Source organism: Garra rufa, chromosome 25 (assembly GCF_049309525.1).
Source record: "Garra rufa chromosome 25, GarRuf1.0, whole genome shotgun sequence".
Taxonomy (NCBI): domain Eukaryota; kingdom Metazoa; phylum Chordata; class Actinopteri; order Cypriniformes; family Cyprinidae; genus Garra; species Garra rufa.
The window spans coordinates 1,131,283-1,153,118 of NC_133385.1; the positions used below are offsets into that span (position 1 = coordinate 1,131,283).

The 21,836-nt window shown below is 30.2% G+C and overlaps 1 protein-coding gene across 1 annotated transcript in view; it reads right to left on the reverse strand.

The window, feature by feature from the left end:
* Positions 1 to 1,064: 1,064 nt before the first annotated feature.
* Positions 1,065 to 21,836, reverse strand: part of LOC141302204 (calcium-independent phospholipase A2-gamma-like) — a 37,709-nt gene continuing 16,937 nt past the window's right edge. Inside the window, exons 6-10 of the mRNA XM_073832385.1 lie at positions 18,332 to 18,503; positions 18,202 to 18,259; positions 15,276 to 15,470; positions 5,385 to 5,580; positions 1,065 to 1,684 (exon numbers count right to left, since the gene is read on the reverse strand). Coding sequence (XP_073688486.1) covers positions 1,419 to 1,684; positions 5,385 to 5,580; positions 15,276 to 15,470; positions 18,202 to 18,259; positions 18,332 to 18,503 — 887 coding nt within the window. The 3' untranslated portion in view covers positions 1,065 to 1,418. The remainder of the gene's footprint in view (positions 1,685 to 5,384; positions 5,581 to 15,275; positions 15,471 to 18,201; positions 18,260 to 18,331; positions 18,504 to 21,836) is intronic.

Here is a 21,836-nt window from a genome sequence, read left to right on the forward strand (position 1 = left end):
GCATCAAAAGTACTAATTGGAAATAAATAAAAAATAAAACTAAAATAAAAATGTACAACAGCGTTTTAGTGCCACGGTTAAAAATGTGTAAAAATTATATTTTGAGAATAAAGTCAAAATTACAAGAATAAAGTTGAAATATTATGAGAATGAAGTTGAAGTACTACAAGAATAAAGCCAAAATGTTTCAAGAATAAAGTCGAAACATTTAAACTTTGTTCTCAAAACATTTAAACATTTAAAATTTTGATTATTTTCGAAATATTTCAACTTTTTTCTCGTAATTTCTACTTGATTTTTAAAATATTTTGACTTTGCTCTCGGAAATTCGACTTTATTCTCTAAATATTTAGACTTCATTCTCACAGTATTTCGAACTTTATTCTTGAAATATTTTGACTTTATTCTCGTAATTTTTACTTTATTTTTAAAAATATTTTGACTTTGTTCTCGAAATATTTAGACTTTATTCACAAAATATTTCAACTTTATTCTCGTAATTTCAACTTTATTCGACTTTAATCTCATAATCTTAGTTTTTTTGAACATGACACGAAAACGCCTTGGTAAAAAAAAAAAAAAAAAAACCTGAATAACAATGACTAACTCTTTAGACTAACCTTAGCATGTCGTCTTTGAGCAGCAGCTACAAACTGTTAAAGGTGCAGTGAGCGATTTCTGAGAAAACTGTTGAAAGTGGATCAGACCGAACACAACACACTTCTAGCCAATCAGCAGTAAGGGGCGTGTTCGGGGGCGGAGCTATCAAGATAGGGGCGTTTCTCAGAAATCATTTACTGCACCTTTAAATAACATTAGTCACATGTCATAATCAAACCCTGACTGATAAAATGAGCTGGTCTGAGCTCATGAAACCCGTGTCTGAAAGCTTCTGATTCACAGTCTGTAGTGTTTCACTCATGAAGAGATGGAGTTGCGTGCTTATTTTGTATTTTAGTGTGAAATAAAGATAAGAGCTGCCTGTATTAAATAAATCACCTCGATAGTCACACAATCGAATAAATGCTCAAACGCGAGAGTGATTTAAAAAGTGCGTTAAAGTCTTCATGAGGATTCTAGCGGTCAGCAGGTAATATCAGGACTTTTCAAATGATCTGTATTATATAAACCGCTATAAAATAGGTGTGACTTATTACATATTTCATATTTATATTTTTTGGATGCCTGCTTCTACTTCATAATTTTAAATAATAAAGTTTTAATATGAGCTTTCTTTCAGTAGAATATAATAAAATTAAATAAACCCTAATAAAGTAAAACTGAATAAAATACTGGTCTTTTGCCCTGATGTTGTGAACTCAGTCAGTCCCTGAGCATCTTTCACTGTGTCCTTCATGAATCCCAGAGCTGAGGAGCGTCAGATTCCCATCGGTGATTTGTGCAGGATGGTGTTTCTCCTACATCTTGTAGAAGCCCTCGTACATGAGCGCTCTGAGCCGCAGCCACTCGCTCAGTCTCTGGACGTGGCTCTTGTCTCGGCTGAGCTCGCTGACGGCTCGCTGGAGTTTCTCCTGGTTTCTCTCCAGATACCGAAGACCTTCAGCCTGCAGCTGCATGAGCTTCTCCTCTCGACTCTCATCCAGAGCCACTTCTTCACTCATGTACGGGTTAAAACGGAAGTATGTGTTCGGTGGGAGCAGAGCGTCCAGCATAGTGTGCACTTCTGAAACGCAAACAGAGATGGAGAATTACTGTCTGATCAATGCGACGCTCTTAGTTTAGTCAATGCTTGTCTGCATTTAGTGCATCAGCATATGCACACAAATGCATATTGCATAAAAAACTCTGATAAAATATGTGGATGCAACAATAGATTGTGGGTTCGTTCTTACATGAATCAGTATTGACGTATAAGGCCACTTTTAAAATACAAAAAATAATAATATCCTTTGTAGAATGTTGTTTAAACATTAAGAATGTTGTGTACACAAATTCACATTATTATTATTATTATTTTTTCACTTAACCTTAAAAACGTCATGTGGTGCAACCATGATTTATATTAACATTAATTCATTTCCTTAACATGCTTAACATTTTTTAGAGGTTCTCAGTAATTAAACTGTTTAGAAACAAAGTGTTGCATTTCTTTTGAGAAAAATCATAACCACTAGTAGTATGATTTAAAGGGTTATAACTTTTGACCAGTCAATGTGGTGAGTTTAGTGTGAGGTTTGGTGTCAATATGTCAAAGCTTTGCGGAAATAAAGCCTTAGAGTCATTTTGGCATCATCATTGTGTCAGCACAGTCTGAAGATGATCTGACTCTATTTTGGTTAAAATCGGACCAACACTCTAGGAGGAGTACAAAAAAGTAGGTCTTTAACATAAATCAGCATGGCGGACAGGAAGTTCGGCCAACTGTGGCATAATTGTTATGTATGTTGTTGGCATGACCCAAGGAATATTTTGAGATCGGCTTCATTACAATAGGCTAATCCAAACAAGCGTTATTATTAATTGCAGAATTACTGATAAATTAATGATTCATCACTCTTGACCAATAGGTGGACCAAATTGATGTGGCTCGGTCAGTGTGAGGGAACAATGCCACATACTAAATTTGGTCAATATGTCAAAGCTTTGCAGAGATACAGACTCAGAAGCAGTTTGGCGTCTTTCCAGCAAATTCGTTGATGCGTTTAACGATAACCGTTGTGTATATCGACACGAAATCCAGAGCTTTTTGTCAGGATGGTCTGAAGATGATCCAAGCCAAATTTGGTGAAAATCGGACCAATGGTCTAGGAGGAGTTCGAAAAAGTAAGGTTTCAACACTAATCAAAATAGCGGACAGGAAGTTTGGCCAATTTTGGCATTGTGAGTTCGTTCTCACATGAATCAGTATTATCAACTCAACTTTGTATTTATTGTTTTGTTTTTTAGGTCATACCACATGATACCTAAATGTGGTAGCAACATAACAACTGTTAAAAAGGCTATTCTTTTCCAAATTTGAAAAAGTTGGGTGCTTGGCAAATTGGTATATGGTGCAACGTCTTTGAATGGATTTCAACATAAAAGTTCCAAAATGGTAGTTTCTTGATGGTTGCACCACATGATATTTCATTCATATTATGATGAAAATATAAATACAAATGCTACACAATATTATACAGGATTATAAAAAAACACTCTGTAAATCATGCCAAATAGTGCAGAAAATTAATCCGAATAAATTTAGGGTCATTTTATTTTAATATTTTGACTATTTGAATAACAGAAAAATTACAAATAACTAACGTTTTTTGAAAAGTTAATGTGGGTGTATACATGGGAGAGGTACTTCATATATAAGCCATCTTTTTATGCATTTAACAAATTTTTAACTTAAAAAAAAATGCAAATGGACAGAAAATGTAGGCGTCATGTCACTGACCCATAAATAAAACACCTCAACCCATCAGATCATCATTTTAGCAGCTGAGAGTCTCCATGTGTTCACGGCTATGAATGCAGCACTCGCATTGGGAGGAAGGGAATTAATCTGGATTTGGAAATAACCTGCGTGATTACAACTCCAGCAGGTTTAATCTCAGATGAGGCAAAGGCCTCTGGGTAGAACAAGCTCTTCCATCATGAGCGCTGCTCATCATGGATGTTTTTGTGCTCTCATAGCAGGACAAATGATTATTAACAAAACTAAAACTAGAAATGGTTAAAATAAAAACAAGTTTATTAAAATAAAATTAAATATTAAAAAATGACAACATTTGACTCATTTTTATTGTTAATTAATATGTTAGTTGCTGGTTTACGTCATTAGCATTGCTTAACTTAATAATGTAGTTGCTTATTAAGTCCATTTGCAATGATAGTACTAACTAAAATTAAAATAAAGTAATTTAAAATAATTTTATTAAAATAAAAAAGCGAATATTGGGGTTTAAGCGCTTAAGGCATTTAAGCACATAAGGAAAAAGGTAATTACATATTATTTAGCAAGGCTGTACCCATCTAAATCAATGATTTAAAAAGCATTTTTGTGCGACAAACTGTTTGATGTACAATTGTTTGTGCCCTTGGAAAATGCAATATCGCCCCCCAGTGGCTGATTTCTTTCAAATTTCTCACAGACCTTTGGGGCCTGGAGTCCAACAAGTTTCATTCCGATCTGCCTCTGTTAACCTTGTCTAAAAGCTGGAATACACTACATGACTTTTATCTGAACAGATTTTTTAAACAGTAGGCATCATACACTTACCGACTTTGTAAACAGTGATAGAGGAAAACTGGCCATCATACACTACAGGACTGAGGATCATAGACTAGCAGACTTTGAAGTCGTTCCGATCACAACAAACTCATGCAGAAACGTGCACATTGTTGCTAAGAGACGCATAACAAATTTAAAAAAATATGCGTTCCTAAATCGGTTGAAAATATCACATATGTTTGATATCCTCCGACTGGATGGAATCAACGTCTGAAGCTAAAAAATCGGAGTCTGCGACCATCATACACTACACCATTTTCTATGGAATCTGTCAACTCAAATCTGCAGACTCGCTCTGACTTTCAAAAACTAGCCTCAACTTCTCCAGAATGTAAATCGGTGGAAAATCGGGGCAAAAATCATGTAGTGTATTCCAGGCTTAAAAGGTGTTCAAACTTCGGCCAATGGTGGCCATGTTTTTTTGAGATACGCAAATGTCCTTACAGACACTTGTGGCACTTTGCTTAATGATTTTCATGTTAAAAGGACAAATAGTTGCACAGTTGTAGCCATTTTTAATTTTTTTCCTCTTATTGCACCACCAAATGGCCAAGCTCTGTGATTTTTGTCCTGTGACGTCAGATTGAGCTCTTACATCCGTGTTCTGAGTTTGGTGAAGATATCTCATTCCTTTCAGGAGTAATAGGCATTTTACTAAAAGTGGCCCTGCCCCTTTCCAACATTTTGGCGTCCATTTGCGACGATGAGTCGAAAGTTTTTTTGATAATTATTAATATTCGCTCTTTAGAGAATCTTTCTGGAGTGGTTTGGTTCCGATCAGGCGAAAAATCTAGGACTACTTCGCAAAAGTATGTTTTTTTGAGAAATTCAAAATAGCCGAAAATCTAATTCCAATGACTGACGGTTTAGGAGTTACGAGTGATTTCATAGTTTTGATGGCTGTAGCGCCCCCGTCAGGCCGATTGGGACGAGACTTGGTGACATTGTCAGTGGTGTGGGTACTACCATCTCTCCCAATTTCAAGTCTCTACGACTTTCGGTTTGGTCTGAACGATCATTTTAACGTGGAGATCACTGATCCATGACCATTCTAACAATAACAGCAGGGTTTCAGCGCTACACACTTGAACCCCTAATAAAGTCTATTTCCAAGCACAAGGAAAAGCTGTAAGAGTATGTGACTGACCCTCAGTGTCGGTGGCGCTGCTGATGACGTTGGTGAGTTTAGTCTTCAGACTGGTGTAGGAGACGTTGGTTGTGCCGGCCGTCTCGAAGCGTCCCGTCCCCAGAGACACCACACACTGCAGAGGGACGTCCGGCCACAGACATTGACACTCGTGGATGGCCAGAGCCGTGGGGTTATTGATCAGCATCCCACCGTCCTGCAGATGAACAACACACGGACCACACCATCAACACAATAATGTTTAAAGCTTTCATTCTACGCCAGTCAATGTCAAAATGTCTGAGTCGGCCAATCAAATCAAAGTGGGCGGGCCTATGGTCCAAATTAGCCGAATGCCAATTCCAATGCATCACTTTATTTTAAAACAGTGATTTAACGATTTAATATTTGACACCTGTTTTATGATATCGGTCATCAGTAGCATTCAGTTTTTCAGTCAAATTTCAATTTGAATTTCATCTGAATTTTGTTCTGAGCAGTTTCTGATATAATAACCATATGATTGAGAGAGAATGTGCAAAATAAAAATAAAATTAAATTAAAGCCCACCCTACATCATTTCCCGCTGAATATGGAGTTTGACTCTGAAATACGTCACATCACAGACGTTAAGCGCGCAGATTCCTGTTTTCTCATATAATAACATCCGTAAACTAGATAAAAAAAAAGTTTGTCAAGACCAACTTTAGGTCAGTTTGAGAAAGCCTGGCCTGAAAATTTGAAGCAGCTGTAAAAGCTTGAAGTTTTAAACTTTATATAGATAGATTAGATGATTAGTACTTACAATTAGCATGTTGCTAGTCTGTTTCTAGCATGATTAGTGTGTTATTAGCATGCTGCTAGCACAATTAACATGTTGCAAGCATGTTTCTAACATGACTAGGAAGTTATCAGCATGTTAAAAACATGCTAGTCTGTTTCTAGCATAATTAGCATACTACTAAGTTGCTAATATGTTTCTTGCATGACTTGCAAGTCCTTAACACTTTGCTAGCATGATTAGCACGCTGCTAGCAAGATTTGCACGTTGTTAGCATGTTGCTCACAGGATTGGCAAGTTGTTAACATGTTGTATGTTTCTAACACGATTAGCATGTTACTAGCATTTTGTTAATGTTTTCAGCATGACTTGCAACATGTTAGCATGTTGCTATCGTGATAGGCGAGATGTTATGTTTCTAGCATGATTAGCATGTTGCTAGCATGATTGGCGAGATGTTATGTTTCTAGCATGATTAGCATGTTGCTAGCATGATTGGCGAGATGTTGACATGTTGCTAGCATGTTTCTAGCATGATTAGCAAGTTTCTAACATGTTTTAGCATGATTGGCGAGATGTTAGCATATTGCTAGCATGTTTCTAGCATGATTAGCAAGTTTCTAACATGTTTCTATAATGATTGGCAATTTACTAACATGTTGCTAGTCTGTTTCTAGCATGATTAACATTTTAATAGCATGCTGCTAGTATGTTTCTAACATGACTTGCAAGTCACTAACATGTTTACAACATGATTAGCATGTTAATAGCATGTTGCTAGCAGGATTGGCAAGTTGTTAACATGTTGCAAGCATGTTTCCAACATGACTAGGAAGTTACCAGCATGTTGCTAGTCTGTTTCTAACATGATTAGCATCTTACTAGCATGTTGCTAATGTGTTTTTAGCATGACTTGCAAGTCACTAACATGTTGCTAGCATGTTTTTAAAATGATTAGCAAGATACTAAGCATGCTGCTAGTATGTTTCTAACATGACTTGCAAGTCACTAACATGTTGTTAGCATGATTAGCAAGTTGCTAACATGTTTCTAGCATTAGCAAGTTTCTAGCATGTCGTTAACATGACCAACAAGTGACTAGCACGTTTCTAGCATGATTAGCATGTTACTAGCATGATTAACAAGTTAGTAGCATGTTGTCAACATGTTTCTAACATTAGTAAGTTACTAGCATGTTGCTAGTCTGTTTCTAGCATGATTAGCAAGTTACTAATATGTCTCTAACATGACTTGCTAATCATGCTAACAACATGTTAGTGACTTGCAAGCTGCTAGCTTGTTTCTAACATTAGCAAATTACTAGCATGTCGTTAAAATGACCAACAAGTGACTAGCATTGTTTCTAGCATGATTAGCATGTTACTAACATGATTAACAAGTTAGTAGCATGTTGTCAACATGTTTCTAACATTAGTAAGCTACTAGCATGTTGCTAGTCTGTTTCTAGCATTATTAACAAGTTGCTAGCAAGATTAGCACAATGCTAACATGTTTGACAAGTTGTTAACATGTTGCTAGTCTCTTTCTAACATGATTAGCATGTTGCTAGCATGATTGTAGTTGCTAGGCTAGGCTAGATAGTTCAATAGATTAGAAATATCAGATAGAATGGCAATTTGAATGGATTAGAAATAGTTGATAGAAGGGAAGCTTGATTGAGGAGTTATCTCTACTTTATCTCTATCAGCAGCTGCTAGACACACTGAGATCCACACAGAGCCAAAAACAGCGGCAGCTTCACCATGAAAGACAGAAGACGTGAAACAGACACAAATAGCTCTGGAAACAGACGGAGAGAGCAGCTGAAGGAGTCTTTCATCAGTGGTCGGCATCAGGACTCGTTCTGTAGTCAGTCAGTAATGAAACAGTGATTTCATCAGCTTTAACTGTGATCACAAACACATGTGGATGTCCTGCTGTAATAATAATAATAGTTTTATTATACAGTGATTACTGTCAATCCCTGAACGACTCCTGCAGTGCTTCATACTGATGTCAAGAGAAAACTACTAAAAGAATATGCTGTTAACGATGTGATATTGACAAAACATAAATATAAAAATATGTAAATACAAAAAAAATAATATTCTTCGTATTCTGAACATGAAAGAAGTGTTGATTAAAAATATAATTCAACAACGTTTCATTGAATATTCCTGAGTCCCGATGAGCACGATTCCAAGAGTTTTACACACAGAGAGAAAACAGGAACAAGCTTTACTGAACACGTTTTACTGTGCTTGATTGTGCTTCTGTTTTATTATATTTTATTTCATTATCCCTTGCATCTGATCCATTTGTGTATATTTACTAGAACCCAGCATTTCTAACAAAACAGACGTGTTTGATCCAATATTCCTGTAAGTGCTGCATATTAGATTCTCACATTATTAGCTGAACAACATCAGAGCTGCTCTTTACTTTGTTTACCTCAAAGGCTATTGGATCATTCCGTGTCAAATCAACCAAATTTACAAAAAAGTTTAATTTTGCTAATTTTTCTTTTTTTTGAAGAAAGATAGAGAGGGATAGACAAAGATAGGGGGGTAAAAATGACCTCAGAAACATGGCAGCATCATAATGTTATTTGTACACAGAGATTGTCGCTCTATTAGTAAAATCTGTTGACTTTAGCAATCTTTGTTGCATTATGTGCCAATGGTGACCATTCAAAAATGGAGAAACAGCACTTTTCACAGTTTTGTCTCCAAAGTTTGCATGTCTGTAACTCAGGAAGTATTCAAAATATCTTAATGCCCTTTTAGATATGGGCTCTTAACAAACTTTCCATTTCGCATCTTTATTTTTAATGTCCTATGAGATTCGGTTCCAGAGATATTGGAATTTCAATATGGCTCCAGGAGTAAATCATTAAAATGCACATTTTCAGTGGACAGAAACCAAATGTGGGTCAGTTTGCAAAAATACAATGCTTATTTTATTTTAAAGAGGAATGTCTGATGAAGAAATAATGTTGAAACTAGAGATGTGTCTTTGTTTCTTTCTTTTGTTTGTTAAAACAACTGCATTGAACATACCGGTCTGAGTGCCGTAATATTCTTTTTCCAAAGTTTGCGTGCCTATAACTCAAGAAGTATTAAAGATATCGCAATATGGTTTTAGATTTTGTTTTTTATTCAACTTTTCTTTTGTAATCCTAAATTTCAAAGCCCTACATCATTTAGTCCCAGAGATATGAGGATCTCAATGAGGCTCCATTTTCAGATAATTGAATATTAACCATTTGTAGTGGTTGAAAACCAAATGTTAGTCACTTTGTATACAGCCAACACTTATTTTATTTAAAGAACAATGTCTGAAGAACAAAGAATGTTGAAACTAGAGATGTATCTTGTTTCTTTCCGTCAAGACAACCGCATTGAACATACCAGTCTGAGTGCCATAAATATAATTTTTTCAAAGTTTGCGTGTCTATAACTCAAGAAGTATTAAAGATATTGCAATATGATTTTAGATTCCAGTTGTTAATAAACTTTTCTTTTGGAATCCTAAATATCAAGACCCTACATCATTCAATCATAGAGATATGGGGATCTCAATGAGGCTCCATGTCCAGATTGTTGAATATTACCCATTTCCAGTGGTTGAACACGAAATGTTGGTCACTTTGTATTCAGCTGATACTAATTCTTTTTAAAGAACAATGACTGAAGAAAAAAAATCCTACTCATAATGGATACATAAAACACCTTTCCATAAAACAATCTGAATGTCTCCAAAGTTTGCATGTCTGTAACTCAAGAAGTATTAAAAAATATCTTAATGCCCTTTTAGATATTGGCCTTTAACAAACTTTCCATTTTACATCTTTATTACTTTACTTATTATAAAATCAGTATCAGCTGTGACCAACATTTGGTTTTCGACCTCTAAATATTGGTAACATTCAACAATCTGGACATGGAGCCTTATTGAGATCTCCATATCTCTGGGATTGAATGATGTAGGGTCTTGAAAATAAAGATTCCCAAAGAAAAGTTTATTAACAACTGGAATCTAAAATCATATTGCGATATCTTAAATACTTCTTGAGTTATAGGCATGCAAACTTTGGAAAAAGATGGCACTCAGACAGGTATGTGACAGTTCAATGTGGTCGTCTTGATAGTAAGAAATGAGACACATCTCTAGTTTCAACATTATTTGTTCTTCAGACATTCCTCTTTAAAAGAAAAGAAGTCTCATATTTTTTTAAACTGACCCACATTTGGTTTTTGACCACTGAAAATTTGTACAATTTAATGATTTACTCCTGGAGCCATATTGAAATTCCAATATCTCTGGAACTAAACGATATAGGGCCGTAAAAATACAGATGCCAAAAGTAAAGTTTGCTAAGACTACATATCTAAAAGGGCATTCAAATATCTTTAATACGTCCTGAATTACAAGCATGCAACCTTTGGAGAAAAAAACGTGAAAAGTGCTGTTTCCCCATTTTTGAATGGTCACCATTGGCGCCTAATGCAACAAAGATTGCTAAAGTCAACAGATTTGACTAATAGAGCTACCAATTACTATCTTTCTCCAGAAAAAAATATTAGCAAAGTAAAAAATTTGAGCCGGGGAAGACTTTGAAATTTGATTCCATAAAACAATCTGAATGACGTTTCTGTATTATTTGAAAAAGCATGCATTACACTCCCTTAGTAGACAGCTGCTCATGTAGTGAAGACTGGATGGGTCAGGACACGAGGTCGTTACGCCTCATTATCTAATTACTCTGACGGCTTCTGCTCTTTGACCTCTGACCTCTGGAGTGACAGACCTTAAAGGAGGTTCAAGTAGTTCTGATGAGGAATGTGAGAGAGAAAGAGAGAGAGTGAGAGTGAGCGAGAGTCCTGCCCTCAGGCTGCGATATCAGCAGTGAATAACAGCGCTGTGGGATTGTGGGTAGCAGAAGAACGACGCTGCTCAACATTAACTGCGGTTATTTGTCAATTACTTCTTGAATCTCATAAACGCTCATCTGAGAATCGCTCATTGAGGTCACATGACCACAAACAACTCTTGTGAATCACTTACGCGCTTCATAATAAAACATCTGATTAGAAACTGAAAGGGTTTGTAGCTTCTAATGCGACTCGTGTTTAATTCTGTGTTTAAACATTAATATTTTTATTAATATTTTATACAGTATTTTAATATAAGAACTATATTACTGTTGTTGCAATAATACTATTGCACACTTAAATAAAAAACATTTATTTTTATTATTAATATTATTATTAAGTATTCAAACTAAAATGTTATTTTCTTCTTATTTATGAAACATAAAACAAAAAAATAACGAGAATTAACAAATATGTTACTGTTGCAATAATACTATTCCGCAGTAAAATAATGATTAAAAAAATATTAATAATAATTTAGTATTAAAACAAATAAAATGTATTCTTATTTATTAAACATAAAACAAAAAATCAAGAATTAAGAATTATATTACTGTTGCAATAATACGATTTCACAGTAAAATGTGTATTTTTTATTATTTAAAAAAATGTATTTATTAATATTATTATTATTATTATTAATTTAGTATTCAAACAAAACATTTTTATTCTTATTTATGAAATATAAAACAAAACAAATCAAGAATTAAGAAATAAGAAATATATTACTGTAGCAAAAATAATATTGCACACTTAAATAAAAAAAACATTTATTTTTATTATTAATATTTTTATTAAGTATTCAAACTAAAATGTTATTTTCTTCTTATTTATGAAACATAAAACAAAAAAATATAACACTTAACAAATATATTACTGTTGTAATAATACTATTCCGTAGTAAAATAATAAAAAAATATGAATAATAATTTAGTATTAAAACAAATAAAATGTATTCTTATTTATTAAACATAAAACAAAAAATCAAGAATTAAGAATTATATTACTGTTGCAATAATACGATTTCACAGTAAAATGTGTATTTTTTATTATTTTAAAAAACATGTATTTATTAATATTATTATTATTAATTTAGTATTCAAACTAAACATTTTTATTCTTATTTATGAAACATAAAACAAAAAAAATAACGAGAATTAACAAATATGTTACTGTTGCAATAATACTATTCCGCAGTAAAATAATAATTAAAAAAATATTAATAATAATTTAGTATTAAAACAAATAAAATGTATTCTTATTTATTAAACATAAAACAAAAAATCAAGAATTAAGAATTATATTACTGTTGCAATAATACGATTTCACAGTAAAATGTGTATTTTTTATTATTTAAAAAAAATGTATTTATTAATATTATTATTATTATTATTATTAATTTAGTATTCAAACAAAACATTTTTATTCTTATTTATGAAATATAAAACAAAACAAATCAAGAATTAAGAAATAAGAAATATATTACTGTTGCAATAATACGATTTCACAGTAAAATGTGACCCTGGAGCACAAAACCAGTCTTAAGTCGCTGGGGTATATTTGTAGCAATAGCCAAAAACACATTCCATGGGTCAAAATTATTGATTTTTCTTTTATGCCAAAAATCATTAGGAAATTAAGTAAAGATCATGTTCCATGAAGATTTTTTGTAAAATTCCTACTATAAATATATCAAAATGTAATGTTTGATTAGTAATATGCATTGTTAAGAACTTCATTTGAACAACTTTAAAGGTGATTTTCTCAGTATTTAGATTTTTTAGCACCCTCAGATTCCAGATTTTCAAATAGATGTATCTCGGCCAAATATTGTCCTATCCTAACAAACCACACATCAATAGAAAGCTTATGTATGAGCTATCATATGATGTATATATCTCAGTTTTGTAAAATTTAACCTTATGACTGGTTTTGTGGTCCAGGGTCACATTTTTTTTTAATTATTATTATTTTAAAAAACATGTATATATTGTTATTATTATTTGCCATTAAATACTATCTTTTACACAACTGTAGAAAACGTAGCTTGTGCCATGCATGAAATAAATGGTCAGAAACGATGGAAATCTGTCAGAATGTGATCGGTTGGCGTTTGTCAGACTGAATGAAAGCTGAAATGCGATGACGTGAGAGACGGACTCTGTCTGGTGTTTTGTGGGAATCTCCAGCAGAAATAAGCTCATTGTGATGTTCACAGACGTCACTAAACCCACATCCAGAGACTGGATCTTCCTCTGAAGAGTCTGACAACAAACAGCCGTCTGTTTCCTGAAGAAGCGACACAAACCTGCCCACGTTCTCATCCGCACACAGACCATTACCTCAGAGCGTGTTCATCAAATCATCTCTTCCATCCTCTCATTAGTTCCTCTATTACACTGTCTGCACGACTGAATCGTCTTTAGACATTTTTGTTCTGTGTGAGGAATATTGGTTCAAAAGAGATGCATTTATTGTTTATTTTATTGTATTTTTATTGCCATTACTGTGTTGTTATTATCTTGATCTTTGTATTTTATTGTCTTTTATGTAATTGTATGGCACTTTGGTGCACACTGTGTTTTTAAGGTGCTTTATGAATAAATCTTTTTTGATTTGACTCCTGCTTTTGTAAAAGAATCAATCAACATGACTCTTGATCTACAGATTTGAATCAATTCAACGAATCATTCACTAAAATAAAATAACAAAAACATTATTTAAGCTTTTTATTTCAGCTACTTTCCAACACCAATATCATTGTTATTGTTATTTTAAATCTTTTTTATTTTATTTCATCTGATTTTGTTTTATTTATTTATTTACAAATATTTTCATTATTTATGTATTTTTCCTTTTTTTTAATTTTCAAAAATTTTCATAATTTATCTATTTTAATTTATTTATTTATTTTATTTATTTATTTTGACAAATAATTTCATTATTTATCTATTTTAATTAATTTGCTATTTTATTTTTACATTTTGTTTTATTATTTTTTTACATTTACAAATGCTTTCATAATTATTTTTTTATTTTATTTTATTTTATTTATTTATTTATTTATTTATTTTTTCATTTCTTTGATTTGTTATTTTTAATTGACAAATATTTTCATTATTCATGCTTTAATCTTTTGGCTTTTATGTTTTTTATTTTACAAATATTTTCATTATTCATCTATTTTAATGTATTAATTTATTTTCATTATGTATCTATTTCAATTTGTTTATTATTTTACTTTTAATTAATTTACAAATACTTTCATTATTTACCTACTTTATATATATATATATATATTTATTAGGGCTGTCAAATGATTAATCGCATCCAAAATAAAAGTTTATGTTTACATACTATATGTGTGTGTTTACTGTGTATTTATTACGTATATATAAATACACACACATACATGTATATTAAAGAAAAATTGGTTTAGATTTATATAGAAAATATCAAAAATTCTATATATAGTCTATATTAAATAGAAGTATAACTATTCATGTATATGTGTGTGTATATATATATATATATATATATATATATATATATATATATATATATATATATATATATATATATATATATATTTGGACTATTTTTTTAATGAACAAATACCTTATTATTTATCTATTGTAATTTTTAGTTTTTGTTTTATATTGTTTTTTTTATTTTGTTTTATTTTCTATTTTCAATTACAAATATTTTCATTATTTATCCATTTTAAATAATTAACTAATTTATTTGTTGTTTTTAAATTTAGAAATATTTTCATTATTGATCTATTTTGATTTATTTTTTATTTAAAAATTATTTATCTATTTAAATTTATTTTTATTTCTTTGTTTTGTTAATTTTTAATGTACAAATATTTTCCTTATTTTGTATTAAAAAATTGTTTAGTTTTATTTATTTTATTTATTTTTAATTACAATTTTTTTTTAATATGTTTTGTTTTGTTATTTTTTAATTTACAAATACTTTCATTATTTATCTATTTAAATATATTTATATATATTTAATTTGACAAATATTATCTATTTTAGTCAACAACAAAAAAAGGTTTATGCATGCATTTACATTGTTACTTGCTTTAACACATTTTCTGTCACTGTATGATTGACGATGGTCTGCTGAAGGTGTGTTTCTGTAACATAAACAGTGGTTCATCAGGTGTGTGATGAGGGTCAGCCGTACCTGGTGCAGGTGGTTCCCCAGAGCGAACTCCTGGAAGTATCCCGGCGCAGCAGACGAGGCTCTGATAGCCTCCCAGAGCCGGTGTCTGCAGGAGCCGCGGTAATGAGAACGAACCCCGACCGGAAGACTGTAGTTCCTGAAGACGAAGGCCTTCACCGGAGGACCGAGGTTCACCACTGTGCTCACCGCTGACACCTGCAGGACAAACACAACACCTGCTCAACCTCACAACATTTCACACACAGCCTTGTCTTTTATGACAAACATCATTAGAATATTAAGAAAAGATCATGTTCCATGAAGATATTTTGTAAATTTCCAACCGCAAATATAAACTTCATTTTTGATTAGTGATATGCATTGCTAAGAACTTCATTTGAACAACTTTAAAAACAATATTTAGATTTTTTTTGCACCCTCAGATTCCAGATTTTCAAAAAGTTGTATCTATATTACAAATATTTTCATTATTTACGTATTAATTTATTTTATTTTTTGTTTTATTTTTTCATTATTTAACTATTTTAATTAATTAAAAAAAGTTTTATTTTGGTTTATTTACAAATATTTTTATCAACTATTTCACTATTATTTTTTATTTTATTAAAAAAAAATTATTTTTAACATTTGCAAATATTTTCATTATTTATCTATTTCAATTTATTTTAAATTTTATTACATTTTTTGTTATATTATTTTCCCATAATTTTATTTATTTTCTTTCTATTTTTTGTTCTTTTTTTATTTACAAATATTTTAATTATTTATCAATCCTTATTTATTTTAATTATTTATTTTAATTAATTTTTAAATTTGCAAATATTTTCATTATTTTAAATTTATTTTTTATGTTTTTTTTTACCTTTTGTATTATTTTATATTTGCAAATATTTTAATTATTTATCCATTTTAATTTAGTTTTTTATTTACATTTACATAAAATGTTTCATTATTTATCTATCGTTATTTATTTGTAACTTTTTTTGTTTTATTATTTTTTACATTTCAATTTATTTTTCTGTTTTGTTCTTTTGTAATTTACAAATATGTTCATTATTTACCTTTTTAATCTAACTTTTTAATATGTGTATGCATGCATTTACTTACTAACGTTTCCTTTAAAAGGTCTTAAATTTACCCTCATAAAACCGGCCGAAATCATACAAATGTAAAAATGTGAAGCTACAATAATCTCGAGCATTTTAAACGTCTAAGAACTTCATTTGAACCACACACTGTATTACAAGGATGCCCTGCGGTACTTGGGATGTGTGCAAGCAAAAGACTTGCCAGGTAAATATTCTGACTGCTGGATGTTTATTTTAGACAGGATACTTAAGGAAACAGTGTCCTCTAGTGTTGGCCATAAATCAGCACATGCAGGTCAAAATATGAAGAAGAGCTGATACAGTGGTTCAAAGCTTTATCCCACAACAGAAGCGGAGCAACAAGAAAGAGTTTCACATGTAAATATATCTCAATCATAAACTCATTTTTTGTAGTAGATGTACAGTAAAAGATATTTCTATATTTTGTGTGTATTTTAATCTATTAAAATTGATAATGAAAATATTTGTAAATGTAAAAAATAATAAAACAAAAAATGTAAAGATAAATTAGGATAGATAAATAATGAACATATTTGTAAATTAAAAAAACCAAAAAACAATTAATAAAAAATAAGTTAAAATAAAAAATCATACGAAAATATTTGTAAATGTAAAAATAATCGAACACAAAAAGTAAACATAAATTAGGTTAGATAAATAATGAACATATTTGTTAATTAAATAAACAGAAAAAATAAAAACAAATTAAAATTGAAAAGGTAATGAAAATATTTGTAAATGTAAAAATAATAAAACAATGAAAATATTTGAAAAATAAATAAACATAATTAAAAATAATAATAAATAAAAACAAAAAAAATTAAATAGAAAAAGTAATGAAAATATTTGTAAATGTAAACATAATAAAACACAAAATTAAAAAATAAATTAGTACAGATAAATAATGAAAATATTTGTAAATTAAATAAACATAATAAAAATAAAATAAATCAAAACAAATTAAATTAGAAAAATAATTAAAAAAATATTTGTAAATGTAAAAATAATAAAACAAAAACACGTAATAAATTAGGATAGATAAATAATGAAAACATTTGTAAATTAAATTGACATTAAAATGAATTAAATTAAAAATAAATTCAAATAGATAATGAAAATTTGTAAATAAAAAAAACTAAAAAAAAAACCCCTGAAAACTAAAAAAACGTCTTAAATTGACTGTCATCGCATCTGCAGAAATCATGAAAATGTAAAAATGTGAAGCTACATTAATCTGTAGCATTTTAACCCTCTGTTGTTGAATTTATATATATATATATATTCGCCAATCTGCCTCCATTCAATTTTTTTATTTTTTAATTAACAAATATTTTCATTATTTAATTTTTTTTTTTTTTGATTCACAAAAAAAAATCATTATTTTAATTTATATATATATTTTTTTGCTTTTTTATTATTTCTCTTAATTTACAAATATTTTCATTATCTATTTTTAATCGATGTTTTGAACTATTCATGAACTTGAGTAAAACAAAATTAGAAATGTTGGCTTTTCCTATTAAATATTTTATATTTTTTTTTTCATATATACACATTTGACATTGCTGTTGTTTTTTTATTAAAAATTGTGTATTTATTTCAGTTTCAATTTATTTTATTAAATTCACAAATTATTTTTACATTTTTGTTTTTAACACAGTTTTTCTATTTTAATTATTTTATTTATTTATTTTAATCATTATTTGTACTTCTTCATGAATGTATTTCAAACTTGTTTCCCATGACTAATCTGCTTCCCCAGTTGTCTCAGTGTTCACTCATGAGTTCAGAAGTGAAGGAAGTGTTCGCTGGCGTACTTTAGGGCAGTCTGGGTCTCGAGTCGTCTCGATCAGCAGGTCCCAGCCCATCTTCTCCCTGTGTGGAGGTTCAGAGGAACAATCAGCTTTCAGGAAACACCAGATATTTGTGAAGCTTTCAGACACTCACTTCAGCACTTTCTCCCAGATCTGGCTGTCGTAGAAAGCGTGACTCCAGCTCATCTTCATGGTGCCCACGATCACGTTCTGCTTGAAGACGTCAGAGCTCAGCTTCCTGTAGAGATCCTCACAGTCCTTCAGAGGGATCTGGAAGACACCCAGCATGAAGCCCAGGATCGAACCTGAGGAGACGCAAACAATCATCAAACTATCGGCTTCAATTATTCGCCGTTCATATACACTGCTGCTCAGTAAGATTTTTAAATTAGACTTTTGTTTTAAAACAAAAAAATTTAATGAATTAAAATATAAATGGTAAAAAGTATTTGTAAAAAAAAAAAAAAAAAAAAATTAAATAGATAATGCCAATATTTGTGAATAAAAAAAATAATAATGAAAGTATTTGTAAATAAAAAAAGTAAAATAGATCAATAATGAAAATATTAGTAAATTAAAAAATATTATAATAAAACCAAAAAATTTAATAAATTCAAATATAAATAGTGAAAGTATTTGTACATTTTAAAAATAATCAAACTAAAATAAATTTAAATAGATAAATAATGAAAATATTTGTGAATTAATTTTTTTTTATTAATAAATTAAAATAAATATTTATTTAAATAAAAATACAGAAAAAAAACTGTAAGATTGTAAAATAATTAATGCAATTCAAAATAATGTTGATACCTTTTTCACTTCTTTGATAAATGTTAAAAAGAACAGCATTTGTTTAAAATAGACAACTTTTGTAACAATAAACACATTGTTCAAAGTTTGGTATCAGTAAGATTTTTAATGCTTTTTAAAAGAGACTTTTCTGCTTATCGAGGCTACATCTATTTGATTAAAAATACAGAAAAAAAAAATATTATTGTGAAATAATTAATGCAATTTAAAATAGCGGCTTTCTATTTTAATATACTTTAAAATGTAATTTATTCCTGTGATGTAAAGCTGAATTTTCAGCATCATTACTGCAGTCTTCAGCGTCACATGATCCTTCAGAAATCATTCTAATATACTGATTTATTATTTATTTGGAACCGTTGATACCTTTTTCACTTCTTTGATAAATAAAATGTTAAAAAGAACACCATTTATTCAAAAAAGAAACCTTTTGTAACAACAAACGCCTCGTTCAAAGTTTGGTAATGCATTACTTTTTAATTGACAAGAAAACATCTGAGTTAACTGGTGTTACTTATTTGAAAAAGTAACTCAGATTTTTTCTTGTCAATTAAAAAGTAATGCGTTACCAAACTTTTACCCCCCGAAATAACACAAATATCCTTTATTATATTTAATCTCATTTTATTAACCGATGTCTTTGCTGCTGACCTTCGATGATCCAATTCATCCAGACTAATAAGCAAAAACTACTCAAGATAATCGAACATTTGTTTTCCTTTTTTTTATCACTGAAGAGTTGACATTTGTTCTTCTGTGGTCTACTGTACAGACGTCAATCTACTTTTCTCTAAACCTGAGGCTTTTGCTGTGAAAAGGCTTTTACATTTGACAAAAATTCGTATGTAACACATGTAACACATTACTTTCCACAAAAAGTAACTCAGTAACGTAATTAGTTACTTTTCAAGGGAGTAACTCAATATTGTAACACATTACTTTCCATAAAAAGTAACTAAGTAACGTAATTAGTTACTTTTTAGGGAGTAACTCAATATTGTAACATTACTTTCCACAAAAAGTAACTCAGTAACGTAATTAGTTACTTTTCAAGGGAGTAACTCAATATTGTAACACATTACTTTCCACAAAAAGTAACTAAGTAACGTAATTAGTTACTTTTCAAGGGAGTAACTCAATATTGTAACGCATTACTTTCCATAAAAAGTAACTAAGTAACGTAATTAGTTACTTTTCAAGGGAGTAACTCAATATTGTAACACATTACTTTCCATAAAAAGTAACTAAGTAACGTAATTAGTTACTTTTCAAGGGAGTAACTCAACATTGTAACACATTACTTTCCATAAAAAGTAACTAAGTAACGTAATTAGTTACTTTTTAGGGAGTAACTCAACATTGTAACACATTACTTTCCATAAAAAGTAACTAAGTAACGTAATTAGTTACTTTTTAGGGAGTAACTCAATATTGTAACGCATTACTTTCCATAAAAAGTAACTAAGTAACGTAATTAGTTACTTTTCAAGGGAGTAACTCAATATTGTAACACATTACTTTCCATAAAAAGTAACTAAGTAACGTAATTAGTTACTTTTTAGGGAGTAACTCAATATTGTAACGCATTACTTTCCATAAAAAGTAACTAAGTAACGTAATTAGTTACTTTTCAAGGGAGTAACTCAATATTGTAACACATTACTTTCCATAAAAAGTAACTAAGTAACGTAATTAGTTACTTTTCAAGGGAGTAACTCAATATTGTAACACATTACTTTCCATAAAAAGTAACTAAGTAACGTAATTAGTTACTTTTCAAGGGAGTAACTCAATATTGTAACACATTACTTTCCATAAAAAGTAACTAAGTAACGTAATTAGTTACTTTTTAGGGAGTAACTCAATATTGTAACGCATTACTTTCCATAAAAAGTAACTAAGTAACGTAATTAGTTACTTTTCAAGGGAGTAACTCAACATTGTAACGCATTACTTTCCATAAAAAGTAACTAAGTAACGTAATTAGTTACTTTTCAAGGGAGTAACTCAATATTGTAACACATTACTTTCCATAAAAAGTAACTAAGTAACGTAATTAGTTACTTTTCAAGGGAGTAACTCAATATTGTAACACATTACTTTCCATAAAAAGTAACTAAGTAACGTAATTAGTTACTTTTTAGGGAGTAACTCAATATTGTAACGCATTACTTTCCATAAAAAGTAACTAAGTAACGTAATTAGTTACTTTTCAAGGGAGTAACTCAATATTGTAACACATTACTTTCCATAAAAAGTAACTAAGTAACGTAATTAGTTACTTTTCAAGGGAGTAACTCAATATTGTAACACATTACTTTCCATAAAAAGTAACTAAGTAACGTAATTAGTTACTTTTTAGGGAGTAACTCAATATTGTAACGCATTACTTTCCATAAAAAGTAACTAAGTAACGTAATTAGTTACTTTTCAAGGGAGTAACTCAATATTGTAACGCATTACTTTCCATAAAAAGTAACTAAGTAACGTAATTAGTTACTTTTCAAGGGAGTAACTCAATATTGTAACACATTACTTTCCATAAAAAGTAACTAAGTAACGTAATTAGTTACTTTTCAAGAGAGTAACTCAATATTGTAACGCATTACTTTCCATAAAAAGTAACTAAGTAACGTAATTAGTTACTTTTCAAGGGAGTAACTCAATATTGTAACACATTACTTTCCATAAAAAGTAACTAAGTAACGTAATTAGTTACTTTTCAAGGGAGTAACTCAATATTGTAACACATTACTTTCCATAAAAAGTAACTAAGTAACGTAATTAGTTACTTTTCAAGGGAGTAACTCAATATTGTAACACAT